The sequence below is a fragment of the Bombina bombina genome, chromosome 2 (genome assembly GCF_027579735.1).
Source record: "Bombina bombina isolate aBomBom1 chromosome 2, aBomBom1.pri, whole genome shotgun sequence".
NCBI lineage: Eukaryota > Metazoa > Chordata > Amphibia > Anura > Bombinatoridae > Bombina > Bombina bombina.
This window is the reverse complement of record NC_069500.1, coordinates 1,327,732,330-1,327,754,860: the sequence shown is the minus strand read 5'-3', so window position 1 is coordinate 1,327,754,860 and position 22,531 is coordinate 1,327,732,330. Positions and strand designations below refer to the sequence as shown.

The following is a 22,531-nucleotide window of genomic DNA, read 5'->3' as shown; positions in this document are numbered from 1 at the left end:
GACTGTTATCCATTCTGTAGCCACAGAAAACAAAACAAATTTTCCTTGTAATAAGTGCAGGTATATAATTTATATAGGTATCATTGTTATACCTACTATAAGGGGATACACTGATCTCCTAGGACCCACCACTGCCACACTATCCCTAACATTTCCAGCCCCTCACCAATTCATCTCATCAATGTTTTCATTATTTTGGGTGGGTGTTTTTAAAGGTAGATCTTGAGCTGTATTTCTAAGGTTTTTGGGTCCTTGGGTGCTATGAGGACCTTTGATGTTAGGGGATGTACTGGCGTGATTGTGTAAGGTTAGTACACAAAAATAGCAGATGAAAGGGACACAGACACAGAAATATACTTAGAGATACACTCATACATACATACACAAAGATATACACACACATATATACACACACACACAGAGATGCACACACATACATACATACATACATACTTAGAGATACACACACACCTACTCAGAGATACACACATATACATACATACAGATACACACTCATACAAAGATATACACACATAGATACAAAGAAATATACAAACATACATACAGAGAGATACACACATACACACACAGAGATACACACATACTGATACACACACACATACACACACATACTGATACACACACATACTGATACACACACATACTGATACACACACACACATACACACACATACTGATACACATACACACACATACTGATACACACACACACATACTGATACACACACATACTGATACACACACACATACACACACATACTGATACACACACATACTGATACACACACACAGAGATACACACATACTGATACACACACATACTGATACACACACATACTGATACACACATACTGATACACACACATACTGATACACACACACATACACACACATACTGATACACACACATACTGATACACACACACAGAGATACACACATACTGATACACACACATACTGATACACACATACTGATACACACACATACTGATACACACACACATACACACACATACTGATACACACACACACATACACACACAGAGATACACACATACTGATACACACACACACATACACACATACTGATACACACACACACATACACACACAGAGATACACACACACACATACACACACATACTGATACACACACACATACACACACAGAGATACACACATACTGATACACACACATATACATGTAGAGGTACACACATACATACATGCACAGAGATACACACACATACTGATACACACACATACTGATACACACACACACATACACACACATACTGATACACACACACACATACACACACAGAGATACACACATACTGATACACACACATACTGATACACACACACACATACACACACATACTGATACACACACACACATACACACACAGAGATACACACATACTGATATACACACACATACACACACAGAGATACACACACACACATACACACACACACATACTGATACACACACACATACACACACATACTGATACACACACACACATATACACACAGAGATACACACATACTGATACACACACATATACATGTAGAGGTACACACATACATACATGCACAGAGATACACACACACACACACACACACATACTGATACACACACACACATACACACACATACTGATACACACACACACACACACACAGACATGTAGAGGTACACACATACATACATGCACAGAGATACACACACGCACAGAGATACACACACACACATACTGATACACACACACACATACTGATACACACACACACACAGACATGTAGAGGTACACACATACATACATGCACAGAGATACACACACACACACATACTGATACACACACACACATACACACACATACTGATACACACACACACACACAGACATGTAGAGGTACACACATACATACATGCACAGAGATACACACACATACTGATACACACACACACATACACACACATACTGATACACACACACACACAGACATGTAGAGGTACACACATACATACATGCACAGAGATACACACACATATTGATACACACACACACACATACACACACATACTGATACACACACACACACACACACACACACAGACATGTAGAGGTACACACATACATACATGCACAGAGATACACACACATACTGATACACACACACACACATACACACACATACTGATACACAAACACACATACACACACATACTGATACACACACACAGACATGTAGAGGTACACACATACATACATGCACAGAGATACACACACATACACACACATACTGATACACACACACACACACATACTGATACACACACACACACATACTGATACACACACACATACACACACATACTGATACACACACACATACTGATACACACACACATACTGATACACACACACACATACACACACATACTGATACACATACACACACACACACACATACTGATACACACACACACACAGACATGTAGAGGTACACACATACATACATGCACAGAGATACACACACACACACATACTGATACACACACACACACACACACATACACACACATACTGATACACACACACACATACACACACATACTGATACACACACACACACATACTGATACACACACACACACATACTGATACACACATACACACACACAGACATGTAGAGGTACACACATGCATACATGCACAGAGATACACACACACAGATAGGCACCAACACATGCTGCACACATATAGGCAGACATACACATATATATGCAGGGACATGCATGGTAATATTTTTTTTTAATACTCATGGGACTTTTCTTATTCTAAACTTGAAGTCCAGTCCAGCTCATTTAATTGTCCATAACAGTGGAAGTGTATTATTAATCCCTGAGTTAACCCTTCTTTGTGCCACAGTACATATACAGTATATTTAGTATTTTGTTAGAGCATAAGAATTACTAAAACTAACTCACAGTCAGACTGACCTTTATGATCACATAGTTGTTCCTTCAAGTGCCATGGAGTTGTAAATTTAAACCCGAGTTCTCCTCTCCCTCATGACCTTCTGCCCTGCAGCATATAGGACAACACTGATTCACTATTTAACCCCATGGCTACCAAAAAGGGCTGCAATACACTGCTTAGGAATAAACTGCAGTCCTTTCTAGAAGCCAGGGAGTAATATTGTGTTCATTATGTTACAGAACCTTTTTTTTTTTAGGTAATTCAAGGCAGGGTCAAGGGTGAAGTGTTTTCCGGGTTCCACAATTAACATCACTATCCCTGACAGGCTCAGCTTATACGTATAGCGTGAGGTAGTAGGAGGCAGACACTTAGAACAAGTTGCACAGTGACACGCTGTTATTAACTTCATTGTTCCACAGACTGCAGTTATGTTTTACATAAGTAGCTAAAGAAGAGCTTGACGCACACATTTAATTTTGATTTTCTAAACTAGTTCTCTGAGCTCTCTGTTCTAATTCTACTAAAAACATACTGAAGTGAAGTCTGAAGGGATGACTTGCCTCCTGCTGCCCACCGGCTCCTTCACTTGCCTGAGAGACGTCGCCTCGCCACAAACTGCTTTGCTCAGCCTGCTGCAGTGCTGCGGCTGCCGCCTCTAAATGCTCAGTTAAAATTATGTGCACACAGCGTGCCGCGTGTGGATGGGTGGTGAAGCTGAGCAGCTAGGAGACACCCTGATAATGATGGCCACAGTCGCCACACGCACTAAGTAACAGTTACACACTCCAGCACATGTGAGAGGGCCCCCCTGTGACCAAGCCCCCCCCCATCAAGAACAAAATCCCCCTCAATTTTTTTTCATCTATATTAAAAAAATCCTACTTCACAGCTTCAGTATGATGCATTGGGGCGGGGCCCTCTAAGAAGCCAGGGCCCTCGGACAAGGGCCGATTTCCCCGACTTGTCAGTCTGCCCCTGCTAACACAGTTATATTAATATACTTTTTACCTCTGTGATTACCTTGTATCTAAGCATCTTCTGACAGACTGTGACTATTATCTATTGACTTGCATTTTAGCCAATTAGTGCAGTGTCTGCCACAATCCCCGAGGCGTGATCACAATGTTATCTATATGGCTCACATGAACTAGCAGTCTCCTGTTGTGAAAAGCACATAAAAAAAGCATGTAATAAGAGTCTTTAATGGCTTAGAAAAAGGCAGACATTTAGAGGTTTAAATGTTATAAAGTATATTAATATAACAATGTTGGTTGTACAAAGCTGGGTAGTAAAGGCATTAACTATCTTTTTAAACAATAACAATTTTAGTGTTGACTGTCCCTTTAACAAAGTATTGTATGCTGAAAGGGGGGGGGGGTTATTTTATTGCTTAATCCTTTCTCCTTCAATACAACCTTTTTATAATGACTTTTCACTTCATATACAACCTAATAACTATGCCATTAAAAACTAACTGTTGTGTGTGTGTGGGAGTAAAACATTGTGTGGGGACAAATTTAATATGACATTCTTCTTTGTAAATACAATGTTTTCTCCTACACAATCATCTGGCAAAGAGCAATTTGTTCTACTCATTTCTTCATAATTGATTGACCCTAATACATTTAATTAGGGTGTTTAACAAATTATAAACTTTGCTTCTATGGTTACCATTTGCCACACATTCAGAAATAAGCTAACCTTTATGGTATATTTTAAATAACTTTCTGTGTGAAATTGGTGGATGTATTTGCTGGTCAAATCAATTTTAAATCTTCTAAAAGGTGTGTGTTTTGTTTTTGTATGTATCATCTTGTGTTTGCTTTACATATTATTTTTATAAGTAAATAGGATTTAGCACCCCTTTTGCAATTCATTTTACACAAGTATTGATGCATATTTTTTTTTTTTATTTGGTGAACATATTTTCTCACAGCATGAGCCAACTGGGTGCAGCAGAATAGATGGGTTAAGAGGGTTTTAAATCTAGGGAAACCTAGGTTAGAATATGGTGGCACCCATTGTTGGCTAAAACATTTAGTTCTTCAGCCCTGAAACAACTTATATAATTTTTTTTTAAAAAAAGTTGACAAAATATTACTTAATGGGGCATGGAAATGATGCATTAACCTTAAAGGGACAGTCTACTTGAAAAGTATTTTTTAAAAAGATAGATAATCCCTTAATTACTCATTTCCCAGTTTTGCATAACCAACACTGTTGTATTAAAAAATGTTTTACCTCTGTGATTATCTTGTATAAAAGTCACTGCAGACTGCCCCCTTATCTCAGTGCTATTTACAAACGTTTTTAGCCAATCAGTGCTGTGTAACGCCACAGGAGTGAGCACAATGTTATCTATATGGCACAAACAAACTATCACTGTCTATCTGTGCAAAGCTAAAGATGCGGCCTGCAATGGCTTAGAAATTAGCATATGAGCCTACCTAGGTTTAGCCTTTAACAAAGAATACAAAGAGAGCAAAGCTAATTTAATGATAAAATGTAAATTGGAAAGTTGTATAAAATTGCATGCCCTATCTGAATCTTGAAAGTTTAATTTTGACTAGACTGTCCCTTTTAATGAATCAATTCGTTGTAACCTTTTTAAGTGTAATGGTGGGTTTTTTTTTTCATTCTACAAAAAATGAAATTCAAACTTACTGTAATGCTCGTGGGATATTTCCCTATCAGTAGTAGTCTTCCTATCCCGGAGTCAAGTGAAAGAATAAGGAAATATCCCAGAACAAAGTGAGTTTAAGAAATTAGGTAAGCAGTACTCACGGTATACAGGGTAGTCCTTCACGGCAGTGAGGGTACGGCAGAGAATGGTCAAAGACAGGCAGAGTTCGGCAACAGAAAGACAATCCAGCAGTTCAGGGGTTAACCAGTAGAATGGGCAGAGACAAGCAGAAGTCAGCAACAATAAGGCAGTCCAGCAGTTCAGAGGTAAACCAGTAGAATAGTCAGGAACAGGCAGAGGTCAGCAACAATAAGGCAATTCAGCAGTTTAGTGGTAAACCAGAATAATGGTCAGGGACAGGCAAAGTTCAGCAACAAAAAGTAAATCAGGGGTTAAGCAATAGAGTAGTCTTGAAACAGGCAAAGTTCAGTAATGATAAGGCAAACAGCATTTCAGGGGTTAAGCAAAATATAAGCACCCAGGAGCACACACAGTAACACCTGTGGGCAAAAGTGCTTAAAGTGAGAGGTACTTACATAGGCGCAGGTTTGCGCCAAGAACATCAAACAGGAGAGTGACATCAGTGGCCAGAAGTAGCGTGTGGCGATGATGTCATTGCCACAACAACAACCGCCGCCACAACCATGGCAACGGCCGTGGTAGGGACGTAAGAGCCGCTACTAAGACGGAGCGGCGTGACACTCATTCTGTCCTATTCTGATCTAATTTACTTCTCTTCTCCCCACCACATATGTGAAAATGAACTCTCAATAGTGGCACAAATGTGACTGTTTGTACATAACCTACATAAATAAACTTATCTGTGAGTAGTGAAATCATTTGAAACATAGATTTTAATATCAGAAAAGAACCACACATTATCCAAAATGGTTCTAGACTTCCTTAGATGTTTTTAAAATGTCACCCACAAATAGTAGCATACTTGACTGCTTCACATCTCATTTTCTCTTCTCTTTTTGCTGTAGGAGAAACAACCTGTCAAGCACCAAATTGCTGCTTAGCCCTCAAATGTCAACAGACAGTGAAGATGCATACACAAGTACGGAGTCTAAACTGGGCATGTGTAATCGAGAAATCGTCAGAAGGGGAGCTCTTGTTCTTTTTTGTGATTATGTGGTATGTATAGACCATTACACAAAAAGTGACCAAGCCATCACTTTATTTCACTTTCTGCTTTTCATGTATTTCTCTCTCACATCCCTATACCAAGATGCAGATTAGCGAGTTCTTGCTAATGTTTTCATCCATTGTACTAGTTTGTGTATCAGATAATTATAGATCTTTTCAGATGATCGCAATCTCATTTCAGCCTACATCACCTAATTTCACACACGTGCTCTTTCTTCCTTTACTTTTGTCTTCGCCTTTCTTAGTTACTGGCTTTTACCTCTCTCTACCTTCCCTCCCTCTCCCACTTTTCATTTCCACCGTGTTCTTTTCCACCCAATTTGGAAATCCCTCTAATGCCAGTTTTGTGAGCAGCCCAGCAGTGAAATAGTTAATTAGAGCAATTAGCAAACTCTACACAATGCAGATTACAAGGTGTGTTTCCCTTAACTGTTTCACTGCTGGGCTGCTTACAAAACTGGCCTTAGAGGGAACACTGCTTGAAACTCAAATGTTTTTTTCATGATTCAGATAGAACATATGATTTTAAACCACTTCCAATTTACTTTTATTGTCTAATTTGTTTAGTTGTCTTGGTATCCCTTGTTGAAAAAGCATACCTAGGTACGCCCAGGAGCTGCTGATTGGTGGTTGTACACATATTCCTCAAGTTACTAGCTCACCCAATGTGTTGTTAACATTGCTTCTTTTTCAACAAAGAATACCATGAGTATGATGCAAATTAGATAATAGAAGTAAATTGGAAAGCGGTTTAAAATGGTATGCTCTATCTGAATCAAGAAAGAAAACGTTTTGGTTTCATGTCCCTTTAAGGTAGACTCTTAAAAGCAATTACTGCCAAAAAGAAATAATTTTTTGGTTTTAATCTCATGTAAGTAGATTTATGTTGAGCAATCCATTTCTACTGTTAATGCTTGTTTTATTTATATTCCTAAACATTTTTTATTCCACCTAGAATATCCTTATTAAAGCTCATATTAAATTGTAATGAAATATTTTAATACCTTTTATAGTCCTTTGGCCAAAGGTTTTTAGTTTTGCTTTTTTGTGTTTATAATATATATTTTACTTTGGGAAGTACAGGTATAAGTTATTATCATTCGTTAGAATTAGGAAAGCACAGTCTTTCTCTTGTTAAGTGTAGTCAGTCCATGGGTCATCCATTACTTATGGGATTATATCTCTTCCCCAACAGGAAGTTGCAAGAGGATCACCCAAGCAGAGCTGCTATATAGCTCCTCCCCTCACATGTCATATCCAGTCATTCTCTTGCAACCTAACTAAAGATAGGTCGTTGTGAGAGGTCTGTGGTGTTTTTAAACTTAGTTTATTTCTTCAATCAAAAGTTTGTTATTTTAAATGGCACCGGAGTGTGCTGTTTGTTCTCAGGCAGCATTAGAAGAAGAATCTGCCTGCGTTTTCTATGATCTTAGCAGACGTAACTAAGATCCACTGGCTGTTCTCGCACATTCTGAGGAGTGAGATAACTTCAGAAAAGGGGAATAGCATGCAGGGCCCCCCTGCAAATGAGGTATGTGCAGTAAATTATTTTTCTAAGCAATGGAATTGACTGAGAAATTACTGCTGATACCAATGTAATGTAAGTTCAGCCTTAAATGCAGTGGTAGCGACTGGTATTAGGCTGATGAGTGTGTGTACACTGAAGTATTTTTCTAGGGAATGGAATTTGACTCAGAAAATACTGTTAATACTGAAGTAATGTATGAGCCTTAACTGCAGTAGAAGCGACTGGTAGCAGGCTTATTAATAACACTTTAAAATGTATGTTCAAAACGTTTACTGGCATGTTAATCGTTTTTTGTGAGGTACTTGGTGATAAAACTTATTGGGGCATGATTTTTACCACATGGCTAACTTTTGTTTCTGCATAGAAACAGTTAACTGAGCTTCCCCACTGTTGTAATATGAGTGGGAGGGGCCTATTTTAGCCCTTTTTTGCGCAGTAAAAATTCAGTCACAATCTTCCTACTTCATCCTCCATGATCCAGGACGTCTCTAGAGAGCTCAGGGGTCTTCAAAATTCATTTTGAGGGAGGTAATCAGTCACAGCAGACCTGTGACAGTGTGTTTGACTGTGATAAAAACGTTAATTATTAAATTGTTATCCGTTTTTGGGTATTAAGGGGTTAATCATCCATTTGCTGGTGGGTGCAATCCTTTGCTAACTTAATACATTTACTGTGAAAATTTGGTTGCTATAACTAATTTGGTTCATTGTTATTTCAACTGTGACAGCTTTTTGTGCTTCTTAAAGGCACAGTAGCGTTTTTTATATTGCTTGTAAATTTAATTGAAAAGTATTTTCCAAGCTTGCTAGTCTCATTGCTAGTCTGTTTAAACATGTCTGACACAGATGAATCTGTTTGTTCACTATGTATGAAGGCCAATGTGGAGCCCCATAGAAAGTTATGTACTAAATGCATTGATGTAACTTTAAATAAAAGTCAATCTTTACATGTAAAGAAATTATCACCAGACAACGAGGGGGAAGTTATGCCGACTAACTCTCCTCACGTGTCAGTACCTTCGCCTCCCGCTCAGGAGGTGCGTGATTTTGTGGCGCCAAGTACATCAGGGAGGCCCTTACAAATCACTTTGCAAGACATGGCTACTGTTATGACAGAAGTATTATCTAAATTGCCAGAATTAAGAGGCAAGCATGATAGCTCTGGGTTAAGGACAGAGCGCGCTGATGATGTGAGAGCCATGTCCGATACTGCGTCACAATTTGCAGAACATGAAGACGGAGAGCTTCATTCTGTGGGTGACGGATCTGATCCAGGGAGACTGGATTCAGAGATTTCTCATTTTAAATTTAAGCTTGAGAACCTCCGCATATTGCTAGGGGAGGTATTAGCGGCTCTGAATGATTGTAACACGGTTGCAATTCCAGAAAAATTATGTAGGTTGGATAGATACTATGCGGTACCGGTGTGTACTGACGTGTTTCCTATACCTAAATGGCTTACAGAGATTATTAGCAAGGAGTGGGATAGACCCGGTGTGCCTTTTTCCCCTCCTCCCATATTTAGGAAAATGTTTCCTATAGACGCCACCACACGAGACTTATGGCAGACGGTCCCTAAGGTGGAGGGAGCAGTTTCTACTTTAGCTAAGCGTACCACTATCCCGGTGGAGAATAGTTGTGCCTTTTCAGATCCAATGGATAAAAAATTAGGTTACCTTAAGAAAATGTTTGTTCAACAAGGTTTTATCTTACAGCCCCTTGCATGCATTGCGCCTGTCACTGCTGCGGCGGCATTCTGGTTTGAGTCTCTGGAAGAGGCCATTCGCACAGCTCCATTGGATGAAATTATGAACAAGCTTAGAGCACTTAAGCTAGCTTACGCATTTGTTTCTGATGCCGTCGTACATTTAACCAAACTTACGGCTAAGAACTCCGGATTCGCCATCCAAGCGCGCAGAGCGCTATGGCTTAAATCCTGGTCAGCTGACGTGACTTCTAAATCTAAATTGCTTAATATTCCTTTCAAAGAGCAGACCTTATTCGGGCCCGGCTTGAAAGAAATTATCGCTGACATTACGGGAGGTAAGGGCCATGCTCTGCCTCAGGACAGGGCCAAATCAAAGGCCAAACAGTCTAATTTTCGTGCCTTTCGTAACCTCAAGGCAGGAGCAGCATCAACTTCCTCCGCTCCAAAACAGGAAGGAGCTGTTGCTCGTTACAGACAGGGCTGGAAAACTAACCAGTCCTGGAACAAGGGCAAGCAGGCCAGAAAACCTGCTGCTGCCCCTAAGACAGCATGAAGAGAGGGCCCCCTATCCGGAAACGGATCTAGTGGGGGGCAGACTTTCTCTCTTTGCCCAGGCTTGGGCAAGAGATGTCCAGGATCCCTGGTCGTTGGAGATCATATCTCAGGGATATCTTCTGGACTTCAAAGCTTCTCCTCCACAAGGGAGATTTCATCTTTCAAGGTTATCAGCAAACCAAATAAAGAAAGAGGCATTTCTACGCTGTGTACAAGACCTCTTACTAATGGGGGTGATCCACCCAGTTCCGCGGACGGAACACGGGCAAGGATTCTATTCAAATCTGTTTGTGGTTCCCAAGAAAGAGGGAACCTTCCGACCAATCTTGGACTTAAAAATCCTAAACAAATTCCTAAGAGTTCCATCATTCAAAATGGAAACTATTCGAACCATCCTACCCATGATCCAAGAGGGTCAGTACATGACCACTGTGGACTTAAAGGATGCCTACCTTCACATACCAATTCACAAGGATCATTATCTGTACCTAAGATTTGCCTTCCTAGACAGGCATTACCAGTTTGTAGCTCTTCCCTTCGGGTTAGCTACGGCTCCAAGAATCTTTACAAAGGTTCTGGGCTCACTTCTGGCGGTACTAAGACCGCGAGGCATAGTGGTGGCTCCGTACCTAGACGACATTCTGATACAAGCGTCAAGTTTTCAAACTGCCAAGTCTTATACAGAGATAGTTCTGGCATTTCTGAGGTCGCATGGGTGGAAGGTGAACGTGGAAAAGAGTTCTCTATTACCACTCACAAGGATTCCCTTCCTAGGGACTCTTATAGATTCTGTAGAGATGAAAATTTACCTGACGGAGGCCAGGTTATCAAAACTTCTAAATGCTTGCCGTGACCTTCATTCCATTCCACACCCGTCAGTAGCTCAGTGCATGGAAGTAATTGGCTTAATGGTAGCGGCAATGGACATAGTACCATTTGCACGCCTGCATCTCAGACCGCTGCAATTGTGCATGCTAAGTCAGTGGAATGGGGATTACTCAGATTTGTCCCCTCTACTAAATCTGGATCAAGAGACCAGAGATTCTCTTCTATGGTGGCTTTCTCGGCCCCACCTGTCCAAGGGGATGACCTTTCGCAGGCCAGATTGGACGATTGTAACAACAGACGCCAGCCTTCTAGGTTGGGGCGCAGTCTGGAATTCCCTGAAGGCTCAGGGATCATGGACTCAGGAGGAGAAACTCCTCCCAATAAATATTCTGGAGTTAAGAGCAATATTCAATGCTCTTCTAGCTTGGCCTCAGTTAGCAACTCTGAGGTTCATCAGATTTCAGTCGGACAATATCACGACTGTGGCTTACATCAATCATCAAGGGGGAACCAGGAGTTCCCTAGCGATGTTGGAAGTCTCAAAGATAATTCGCTGGGCAGAGTCTCACTCTTGCCACCTGTCAGCGATCTACATCCCAGGCGTGGAGAACTGGGAGGCGGATTTTCTAAGTCGCCAGACTTTTCATCCGGGGGAGTGGGAACTTCATCCGGAGGTCTTCGCTCAACTGATTCATCGTTGGGGCAAACCAGATCTGGATCTCATGGCGTCTCGCCAGAACGCCAAGCTTCCTTGTTACGGATCCAGGTCCAGGGACCCGGGAGCGGTGCTGATAGATGCTCTGACAGCCCCTTGGGTCTTCAACATGGCTTATGTGTTTCCACCATTTCCGATGCTTCCTCGACTGATTGCCAAGATCAAACAGGAGAGAGCATCAGTGATTCTGATAGCGCCTGCGTGGCCACGCAGGACCTGGTATGCAGACCTAGTGGACATGTCGTCCTGTCCACCATGGTCTCTGCCTCTGAGGCAGGACCTTCTAATTCAGGGTCCTTTCAACCATCCAAATCTAATTTCTCTGAGGCTGACTGCATGGAGATTGAACGCTTGATTCTATCAAAGCGTGGCTTCTCGGAGTCGGTTATTGATACCTTAATACAGGCTAGGAAACCTGTTACCAGAAGAATTTACCATAAGATATGGCGTAAATATTTATATTGGTGCGAATCCAAGAGTTACTCATGGAGTAAGGTTAGGATTCCTGGGATATTGTCTTTTCTACAAGAGGGTTTAGAAAAGGTCTTATCCGCTAGTTCGTTAAAGGGACAGATTTCTGCTCTGTCTATTCTTCTACACAAGCGTCTGGCAGAAATTCCAGACGTTCAGGCTTTTTGTCAGGCTTTGGCTAGGATTAAGCCTGTGTTTAAGACTGTTGCTCCGCCGTGGAGCTTAAACTTAGTTCTTAACGTTCTGCAAGGCGTTCCATTTGAACCCCTTCATTCCATTGATATCAAGCTGTTATCTTGGAAAGTTCTGTTTTTGATGGCTATTTCCTCGGCTCGAAGAGTCTCTGAGTTATCTGCCTTACATTGTGATTCTCCTTATCTGATTTTTCATTCAGACAAGGTAGTTCTGCGTACTAAACCTGGGTTCTTACCTAAGGTAGTTTCTAACAGGAATATCAATCAGGAGATTGTTGTTCCATCATTGTGTCCTAACCCTTCTTCAAAGAAGGAACGACTTTTGCATAATCTGGACGTAGTCCGTGCCCTGAAGTTCTATTTGCAGGCAACTAAAGATTTTCGTCAAACTTCTTCCCTGTTTGTCGTTTACTCTGGACAGAGGAGAGGTCAAAAGGCTTCGGCTACCTCTCTCTCCTTTTGACTTCGTAGCATAATACGTTTAGCCTATGAGACTGCTGGACAGCAGCCTCCTGAAAGAATTACAGCTCATTCTACTAGAGCTGTGGCTTCCACCTGGGCCTTTAAAAATGAGGCTTCTGTTGAACAGATTTGCAAGGCTGCGACTTGGTCTTCGCTTCACACCTTTTCAAAATTTTACAAATTTGATACTTTTGCTTCTTCGGAGGCTATTTTTGGGAGAAAGGTACTTCAGGCAGTGGTTCCCTCCGTTTAAAGTTCCTGCCTTGTCCCTCCCTTCATCCGTGTACTTTAGCTTTGGTATTGGTATCCCATAAGTAATAGATGACCCGTGGACTGACTACACTTAACAAGAGAAAACATAATTTATGCTTATCTGATAAATTTATTTCTCTTGTAGTGTAGTCAGTCCATGGCCCGCCCTGTCTTTTAAGGCAGATCTAAATTTTATTTAAACTCCAGTCACCACTGCACCCTATGGTTTCTCCTTTCTCGTCTTGTTTCGGTCGAATGACTGGATATGACATGTGAGGGGAGGAGCTATATAGCAGCTCTGCTTGGGTGATCCTCTTGCAACTTCCTGTTGGGGAAGAGATATAATCCCATAAGTAATGGATGACCCGTGGACTGACTACACTACAAGAGAAATAAATTTATCAGATAAGCATAAATTATGTTTTTTGTTATTGACATTTACCCACTAGTACTGATAACTGTTCTTTTTAAAAAAATGTCATTTTTGGGTTGTAGAAGTTGCTTCTCCTGTCATTCTAAATGTCACCAATAGCTTTCTTCCTCTACAGCTTTCACTCTGCATTTGATTGAAGCAATTTATTAATGAGAAATTTTGAATTGTTATATACACTAATTAGAAGCAGTTGAAAATGATGGTGTGCAGAAAAAAGCATGAAGAATTAAAAGGACATGAAACCCAACATTTTATTTTATTTTTAAGGTGGTGAAAGTCCACGATTTTTTACTGTTGGGAATTCATCAGCTGGCCACCAGGAGGAAGCACACTACACTACTTGCAATGTAAATCTCCTGTGGGAGTTGTGGTCACAAGTATGCCTCAGGTGTCAATGGGACCGGTCCTTCAGCCATCTCCTGCCAGGCCATATAGATGTACTCCCACAGTATATCCTCTACTGCATGGGTACTCAACTTTGGCACTCCAGAGGTCCTGCAAATGCACTTCCCATTAAACACAGCCAGCTTGCTCAACCCACTTAAAGTGTCTGAACATCATGAGAAATGCTGACTGAGCATCATGGGAAATGCAGTTCCAAAACCTCTGGATGGTGAGCACCCCTGTACTACTATCTAGTACAGTATTTGGAAGGGCATTCTACTGTATCCTCATGTCACATGAGGGTAAGATCATTGTGTGGGCATTTGCTTGGTAAGTACCTGCATTTCTCAGACAGCCCACAAGCTATCAGTAGGTACATACACATGTGCATCATAGCCAGATGGTAGGTAGCAGGATGGAAACACAGCTGAGCTTACAGCTAGCCATAGCAGTAATATCTCAGGGTGCGTTCATTGGCATTACACTTACTATGTGTTTAGAACAAGTAGTTAGTAGACCGAGCGCTAGTATTCTACAACCTTAAGCTCACTTGCAAGAGTCCCCTAGTGGACTTGGGAAGTGACTGATAGTGTGTGATAGAGTGAGCGCTAAAAAGCTAAAAAGGCATGTATAGAGTATAGGTGTGTTAAAATTAAAATTAAAACATATTTATTACAATATAAAATGGAAATACAATTAAAACCATCCTAAAATCTCCATGGATCCATGAGATAAAAATATATAAAAAATGACAGTGTATTACATATATCCTTCTGGGGTTGGGATAGATAAAATGGTTATACAGGTACAATTTGAGCAGAGGTAAAACAATTCTTTAAACGGCAAATCTTAAGTGTAGTGTCCTAGGTAAACGTGAAAAATGTACACACATTGACTCATAATACATGCCTTTTTAGCTTTTTAGCGCTCACTCCCCAGAAGCAGAACTTTTTTTCACTTTCTGCGATGAGATTTTTTGTAGTAAAAATTTTTCTGCAGGTCATTTTGAAATAAAATTCAGTTTTAAATTGTGTGTGTGCATGTGTGTGTATATATGTATATATATATGTATATATATATATATATATATATACCCCCCTGCATATCAATATCACCCTGGTCTCTTCATGGATACCCCCCCTGCATATCAATATCACCCTGGTCTCTTCATGGATACCCCCCCTGCATATCAATATCCCCCTGGTCTCTTCATGGATACCCCCCCCCTGCATATCAATATCACCCTGGTCTCTTCATGGATACCCCCCCCTGCATATCAATATCACCCTGGTCTCTTCATGGATACCCCCCCCCGCATATCAATATCACCCTGGTCTCTTCATGGATAACCCCCCCTGCATATCAATATCACCCTGGTCACTTCATGGATACCCCCACCTGCATATCAATATCACCCTGGTCTCTTCATGGATACCCCCCTGCATATCAATATCACCCTGGTCTCTTCATGGATACCCCCCTGCATATCAATAACACCCTGGTCTCTTCATGGATACCCCCACCTGCATATCAATATCACCCTGGTCTCTTCATGGATACCCCCACCTGCATATCAATATCACCCTGGTCTCTTCATGGATACCCCCACCTGCATATCAATATCACCCTGTTCTCTTTATGGATACCCCCCTGCATATCAATATCACCCTGGTCTCTTCATGGATATCCCCCCCCTGCATATCAATATCACCCTGGTCTCTTCATGCATAACCCCCCCCCCCTGCATATCATATCACCCTGGTCCCTTTATGCATACCCCATGCAATATATTATATAAACATACTTTCACTTCACATACACCATCAGTGAGCGCAAATAGAAACCACCTAAGAAACCACTGGCAGTGAAATGATTATCTTGGATCAGTACAAGGTTTCATTCAGCAGGGCTTTGTTGTAGAGGCTGGGCAGCCTGCAGATGGGTATGTGGGGGCTGGGATGAAGGAGATCTCTGCTACAGCATCACAAGATGAAGATTTTGTTTGCCTGCTCTAGAGCATCATAACTCAAATTGCTTAATTATTAAATATTAAATCTGCATATCCCCAATGGAGACATTTACTGTGCAAAATAAAAAAAATAAAAAAAAGAAGTATGAGCTGCTTTGCAAAAAACCTCAGACAAATGATAAAAATATTATCTGTACTCAAGTGTCAGAGATTAACTGGAATTGCTCACAGCCTAGTTATGCAGAATATGGCCTTTTCCATCTGCCACTTTGTTTCACATAAAAAAAAAAAAAAAGACATCACCAGTTAAATGTTCTTCTCATTATCACCTTGCCTGCAGTACCATATTGTGGCAACTGAAGCCAGCTTTAGGGCTCCTGGTAAGGAGGGATCTGTCGGGGGAAATGGATTCAGGGGGCCCCAGCATCCTCAGACCAGAGGGATCCCCTCCGGACTTGTGAACGCAGCGCAAAGACAGGACAGGCTCCTAAACTTCCCAACAAATACAGCAGATGAGGGAACTGAGCACTCTCTGTCCCTCCTACAGTGCCGGAGAGAGGGGGAGAGCAGGGAGTGTTAGAGGATTCGGAATAACATTTATTTACAGCATACTCTTTACTGAGAGGACAGTCTGGGGCAGGCACGCACGTAGTTAATAGAATAATATGTGTTAAGAGGCTCAGGCTGGGGATGAAAGGGAGGCACTTCTCAGTGTCACAACTCACATGTACTGCGTGCTTTCAAAACAGACTTCGGAACGGCAATAAATTCTGTTTTTCAAGAATGTCATTTTGTAATACTGCCGTTCCGAAGTCTGTTTTGAAAGCACGCAGTACATGTGAGTTGTGACACTGAGAAGTGCCTCCCTTTCATCCCCAGCCTGAGCCTCTTAACACATATTATTCTATTAACTACGTGCGTGCCTGCCCCAGACTGTCCTCTCAGTAAAGAGTATGCTGTAAATAAATGTTATTCCGAATCCTCTAACACTCCCTGCTGTCCTCCTCTCTCCGGCACTGTAGGAGGGACAGAGAGTGCTCAGTTCCCTCATCTGCTGTATTTGTTGGGAAGTTTAGGAGCCTGTCCTGTCTTTGCGCTGCGTTCACAAGTCCGGAGGGGATCCCTCTGGTCTGAGGATGCTGGGGCCCCCTGAATCCATTTCCCCCGACAGATCCCTCCTTACCGGCAGCCCTAAAGCTGGCTTCAGTTGCCACAATATGGTACTGCAGGCTGTGAGCCTCTTAACAGTGCCCATTCAGTAAAAACACAATTCAATAAGCACCTACACGATAATAGGGAAAGGAGTTTCAAATGGCTGCACTAATAAAAAAGCTTCTACACTTACCAGTTACCTCGCAGTCGCAGACAGTCACAGAGTTCTGGCGGGTTAAAGTAACATTAATCTTGCCTCTAAAATGTATCAATTTCAGGAGCAGAGCAGCCATTAGCCAATAATTTCAAAATACTGCACTAAAAATGTACCGGTTGTCATTTTGCAAGCATTGCACTGGCCAGAAAAAAAAAATCCTGTTGAAGAAAATTCTATGCTTAACGGACCTGGCTGTTCTTTTTCTGCAGACAGGCTCCAGTTTCTGCGATAAGATCGCAGATCGCACTATGTTCTGCCTTGGGGGCTCACTCTATCACACACTTACTATGTGTTTATTGCTTTGCACATTTATTATTTTGCAGATTAAGGTTGCTCAATGTTTTATGTATTTATCTGGCATGGCCCCTTTAAATGTGTGTTCCGGTTTAGATTCTTTTATCACTTTGCTGGTTAGCATTATTAGCACTCCCGCTTGCTGTTTTTGAATTTCATATCTACATTAATAAGTTAATAATATGGCATCTTCATTACAACTGATGAATTGTACTCCATCTAAAATATTACTAACTTTACGGATCTGTTTATCCAAAGAGGAAAGTTTACCATAATTTTATACAGGTTCTTGAGAAAAAAAATCTGGGCGCATGGTGAGGATTTTAATAAGCGTAGCTTGGGTGTCATTTCTCTCAGGGAAGGAGAGTGTTAAATATTTTTCCCACCGCGCTGTCCTTTTTGCGAGATCGCCACTCTCTCCTCTCATGGCTGGTGGCCATCATGCGCATCAGAGTGCTGTTTTTCATGGTAATCGCTACACCGGATTGGGTAAGATATCTATTCATAGAGCAAGGGGGTTCCTTATAAGGCTTTGTTGTTTAAAATGTTCAGCAACATTTATCTTGCGTTATATGCAGTTTGGTGAATTGCTCTTTCTCCACTCAACTACATTTCAGTTTATTAATATAATTGTGAACTTCTGTGCTGTCATAAGTGTAAATTGCTGTACTATGTGCTATTGTTTCCTATAAGATGTGTTACTCTGCGCTGTTCACATTTACTGTATAGTTTCTCATGGAGTAGACGGGAGTTGTCATTTTTGGGTTAGTCCTTTTAGAAGATAGGCTCTGTGATTTTGTTTTTCCCACTAACATAATGTACGCCTTGTGAATTGGCTACTGTCTGTCCTCCAGCTCCACTTTGCAGTACATGTTAAAAACTGTACTGCAGTCTCAAATGAGGGTTTGGTAGCTATGCCGCCTTCACATAAGCATGAACGGATTTCCTCTAGTTCTTCTACTACAGGTAATTTACCAACTGTATCTGCTTGTAAAAGCCAGTTCAAGTTTCAGACTCTGAGGTCTCTACCTCATCTTCTGAGAGTGAGTTGTCTTCAGAAGACTTGTCCTTAAATTCAGAACAGGGATCTGAGTCATTTAATTTTAAGGTTAACATTTATGTTCATTTTTTAGGAAGTTTTATAAACTTCAGGAGTCCAGAATCTAATCCTGTTAAGAATAAGTCTGTATCACATCTGGATCTTATTTTAATCCAAATTCTAAGTATGTGGTGTTCCTTTTTCTTTCCCATATATTTGAATATTTCTTCCTGGTTCCAACTACTAATTTTGAACTTTGGGAAACCATTCCAAAAATGGATGGAGTAATCTCTACTGTGGCTACAAGATCCAAGATTCCTCTGGAATCTGGAAAGCTATCTCAGGAAGGCCTTCCTTTAGGGGGAACTATTGTTTCAGCCTGCTGTGGGTATCGCTTGTGTTGCAGGAGCAGCATATTTCTGGTGCGATGCCTTGTCTGAGTTGGTGTCTGATGAATCTTCCTTAGAAGATATTTAAGATCGTATTTGGTTTTTAATGTTTGCCAACACCTTTAGGATGCAGTAATTTAAATTATTCTCATTGCTGTTATAAATACGGCTCTGATGGTTCTTACTAGAAGGGCACTATGATTGATTGAAATCTTGGTCTGCAGACATGGTTTCAAAGTTCAGACTTTTATCCTTATCTTTTCAAGGAAAGATCTTGTTTGGATTCTATTATTTCCTGAATAAAAAAAATTCAGATCCAAAGGTGCATCCAATAATCGTTTTCGCTCCTTTTAATCGGTCCAAAATTAAAAACGGATTCCAAAAAATCTCCTCCCAATGCAAAGCTGCATGAAGGTGGGACCCCAGACTCGTTGCTGGTAGGGGACAGGTTAAGCCTTTTTCAGAAGTACAGAATAGGTTTTCAGTCTCTCAATCTCAAAGAGACAAGTAAAGAGATCAGCATTTCTTCAATGTATTCAGGATCTAGAGGACATGGGAATTATTGTCCCTGTTCCTCTGTCAGAACAAGGGAAGGGATTCTACTTCCATCTTGTATCAAAAACCTTAAACAAATTTTTGAGGGTTCCCTCATTCAAGATGGAAACTATTAGATCTATTCTTCCTTTGGTCCTGCAAGGTCAGTAAGGACAACCATAGTCTTGAAGGATACCTACTTGCATTTCTTATTCACAAAGATCTCCAATTTATTAGTTTTGCCTTTCTGAACAAACACTGTCAGTTTGTAGCTCTTCCTTTTGGTTTAGCTACAGCTCCCAGGATTTCACCAAAGTTGTGGGTGAACTGCCATTGGATTTTAGAGCTGTAGCTTCTTACCAGGACAATATGTTGGTGCAAGCAGATACAGAAAAACTACTTTGATTTCTTCACAGTCATAGCTTTGCTTCCTCTCCTTTCAGGGAGTGAGTATAGATTTAGTCTCCATGCGGCTGCTTTTAGCAGATTGCCCATTCAAACTTCAATCTGCTTGTAGTAATCTATAGTCTCTTCCCCTATAACTATGCATGCTAAGTCAAGGGAATGGAGGCAACACCAATCTGTCTGCTATTTCTACTAGACCCCTTTGCCAGTCAGTTGCTTTCTTGGTGGTCTTCCCCCACTTTAGTTTCTCAGGGGATACTTTTTCTACGTCCTTCATGGAAGCTATTTACGACGGATACAAGCCTCTTATGTTGGTGCACGGTCTGAAGTCCTTGGATTTCTCCGGGAGTTTGGTCTTCTCAGGAGGCAAGGTTTCCTATCAGGCTTGGCCTCTTCTCACTTCAGTTCCCTTCATTTGTTTTCAATCTGACAACATCACAGCAGTAGCCTATATCATCAGGGTGGTACTTGTGGTTCTTTAGTAATCAAGGTGGCGTATTGCATCCTCAGCAGTGTGCCATTCAGCACTTCACATTCCTGAAGTGAGCAACTGGTAAGTGGATTACTGGATCACCAGTCTTTTCTCTCGGGGGACTGGTCTCTCAATCAGGAAATTTTCAGTCACTGGTTCATCGCTGGGGTTTCCCAGAGATCGTCTTGATGGCGTCTCGCATGAACCACAAACTTTCCAGCTATGTCGAGGTTGAGAGACCATCAAGCCAAATGATAGCTGCTTTAGTCGTTCCTTTGTCGTTTCATCTAGTTTATCTTTTTCTACCAGTTTCTCTTGAGGGTGATTGCTCTGATCAAACAGGAATGTACTTTAGCAATTCTGATAGTTTCTACTTGGCCCTGCAGGTCTTGACTTAAGGTCCTTAATTTTATAAAAATCTTCAGTCTCTCAGTTTGACTGCTTCATTTAGGCTCATAAGCCAGTTCTAGGAATATATTCCATAAGGTTTAGGAACTGCATCTTGCTTGGTGTTTGGAACAGGGCTATACTTGGCATTCCCTTCGGATTCCTAAATTTTGCAGTTCTTCAACATGGCTTAGACATGGACTTGTCGGCCTGGACTTGAAGGGTCTTTTTTCTGTGCATTCAGTTCTATTACATAGAGGGCTGGCTAGACTTCCAGATATTCAAGTTTTTTTGTGTAGACCTGTTATCAACCCAATTGCTCTTCCATGGAATCTTATGTTGGTCTTAATAGTCTTGCAATCTCCTCCATTGGAACCCATACACGCATTAGACCTTCAGCTGTTTTCTTGGAAGGTTTTGTTTTTGTTAGCTATTTCTTCAGTCAGGGGGTTATCAGAGTATGTCAGCTCTTTCCTGCATTCCCCATATCTGGTGTTCCATCAGGACAAGGCAGTTGTATCAGAAAATATTAATCAGGAGATTGTGACTCCCTCCATACGTCCTATCCCCAAATCTTCCAAAGAGATATTGTTGCACAATTTGGATGTGGTCAGGTTGTTGATCTTCTATTTGCAAGCTATTAAGGACCTCTGACAGTTGTCTAGTTTATTTTATTTTTGTTCTCGGTTCAAAGCAAAGGCCAACAGGCCACACCTGTTTCTTTAGCTTCATTATTGAAGAGTCTGATTCATAGGGCTAACTGGGAGACAGAGCAAACAAGGCCTTTAACTATTTCAGATTTTTTTTTATCTCTTTCTGTATCTACTTCTTGGGCCTTCAAAATGAGGCTTCAATCGACCAAATTTTGCAGGGCTGCAACTAGGTCTTCATTGCATACTTGTACTACATTTTCACATTATGATGTATTTGCCTCGGCTAAGGCAGCCTTTTAACAGGATGGTCTTCAGGCTGTAGTTCCTGGTAAATTAGGTGCCTGCCTTTTTCTTTTTGTCTTACCCAATTTTTTTGTGGACTCCACAGCTTGGGTATTAGTTCCCAACATTACGGATTCATGGACTCTCACCACCTTAGAAAGAAAACATAATTTATTCTTACCTGGTAAATTCATTATTTTCTTGGTGGTGATAGTTCACCCAGTTTCTCCTACTTGACGGCAGTTTTGGTTTGCCCCTCTTTACCTACTGTCTTTCCTACTTCTCTTGTTTCTTGGTTATACAATAGACTGGGATTTACCAGAAAGTAGTAGGGATATTAAAGCTCTTGGTGTTGGGTGTCT

The 22,531-nt window shown here is 41.1% G+C and overlaps 1 protein-coding gene across 1 annotated transcript in view; it reads left to right on the top strand.

Annotated features, from left to right (window-relative positions):
- HTT (huntingtin) overlaps positions 1-22,531 on the top strand; it is a gene marked incomplete in the record, with an annotated part of 1,068,170 nt that overhangs the window by 681,814 nt on the left and 363,825 nt on the right. The window contains 1 exon segment of the mRNA XM_053704193.1: positions 6,684-6,834. Within this exon segment, the coding sequence (XP_053560168.1) occupies positions 6,684-6,834 (151 nt within the window).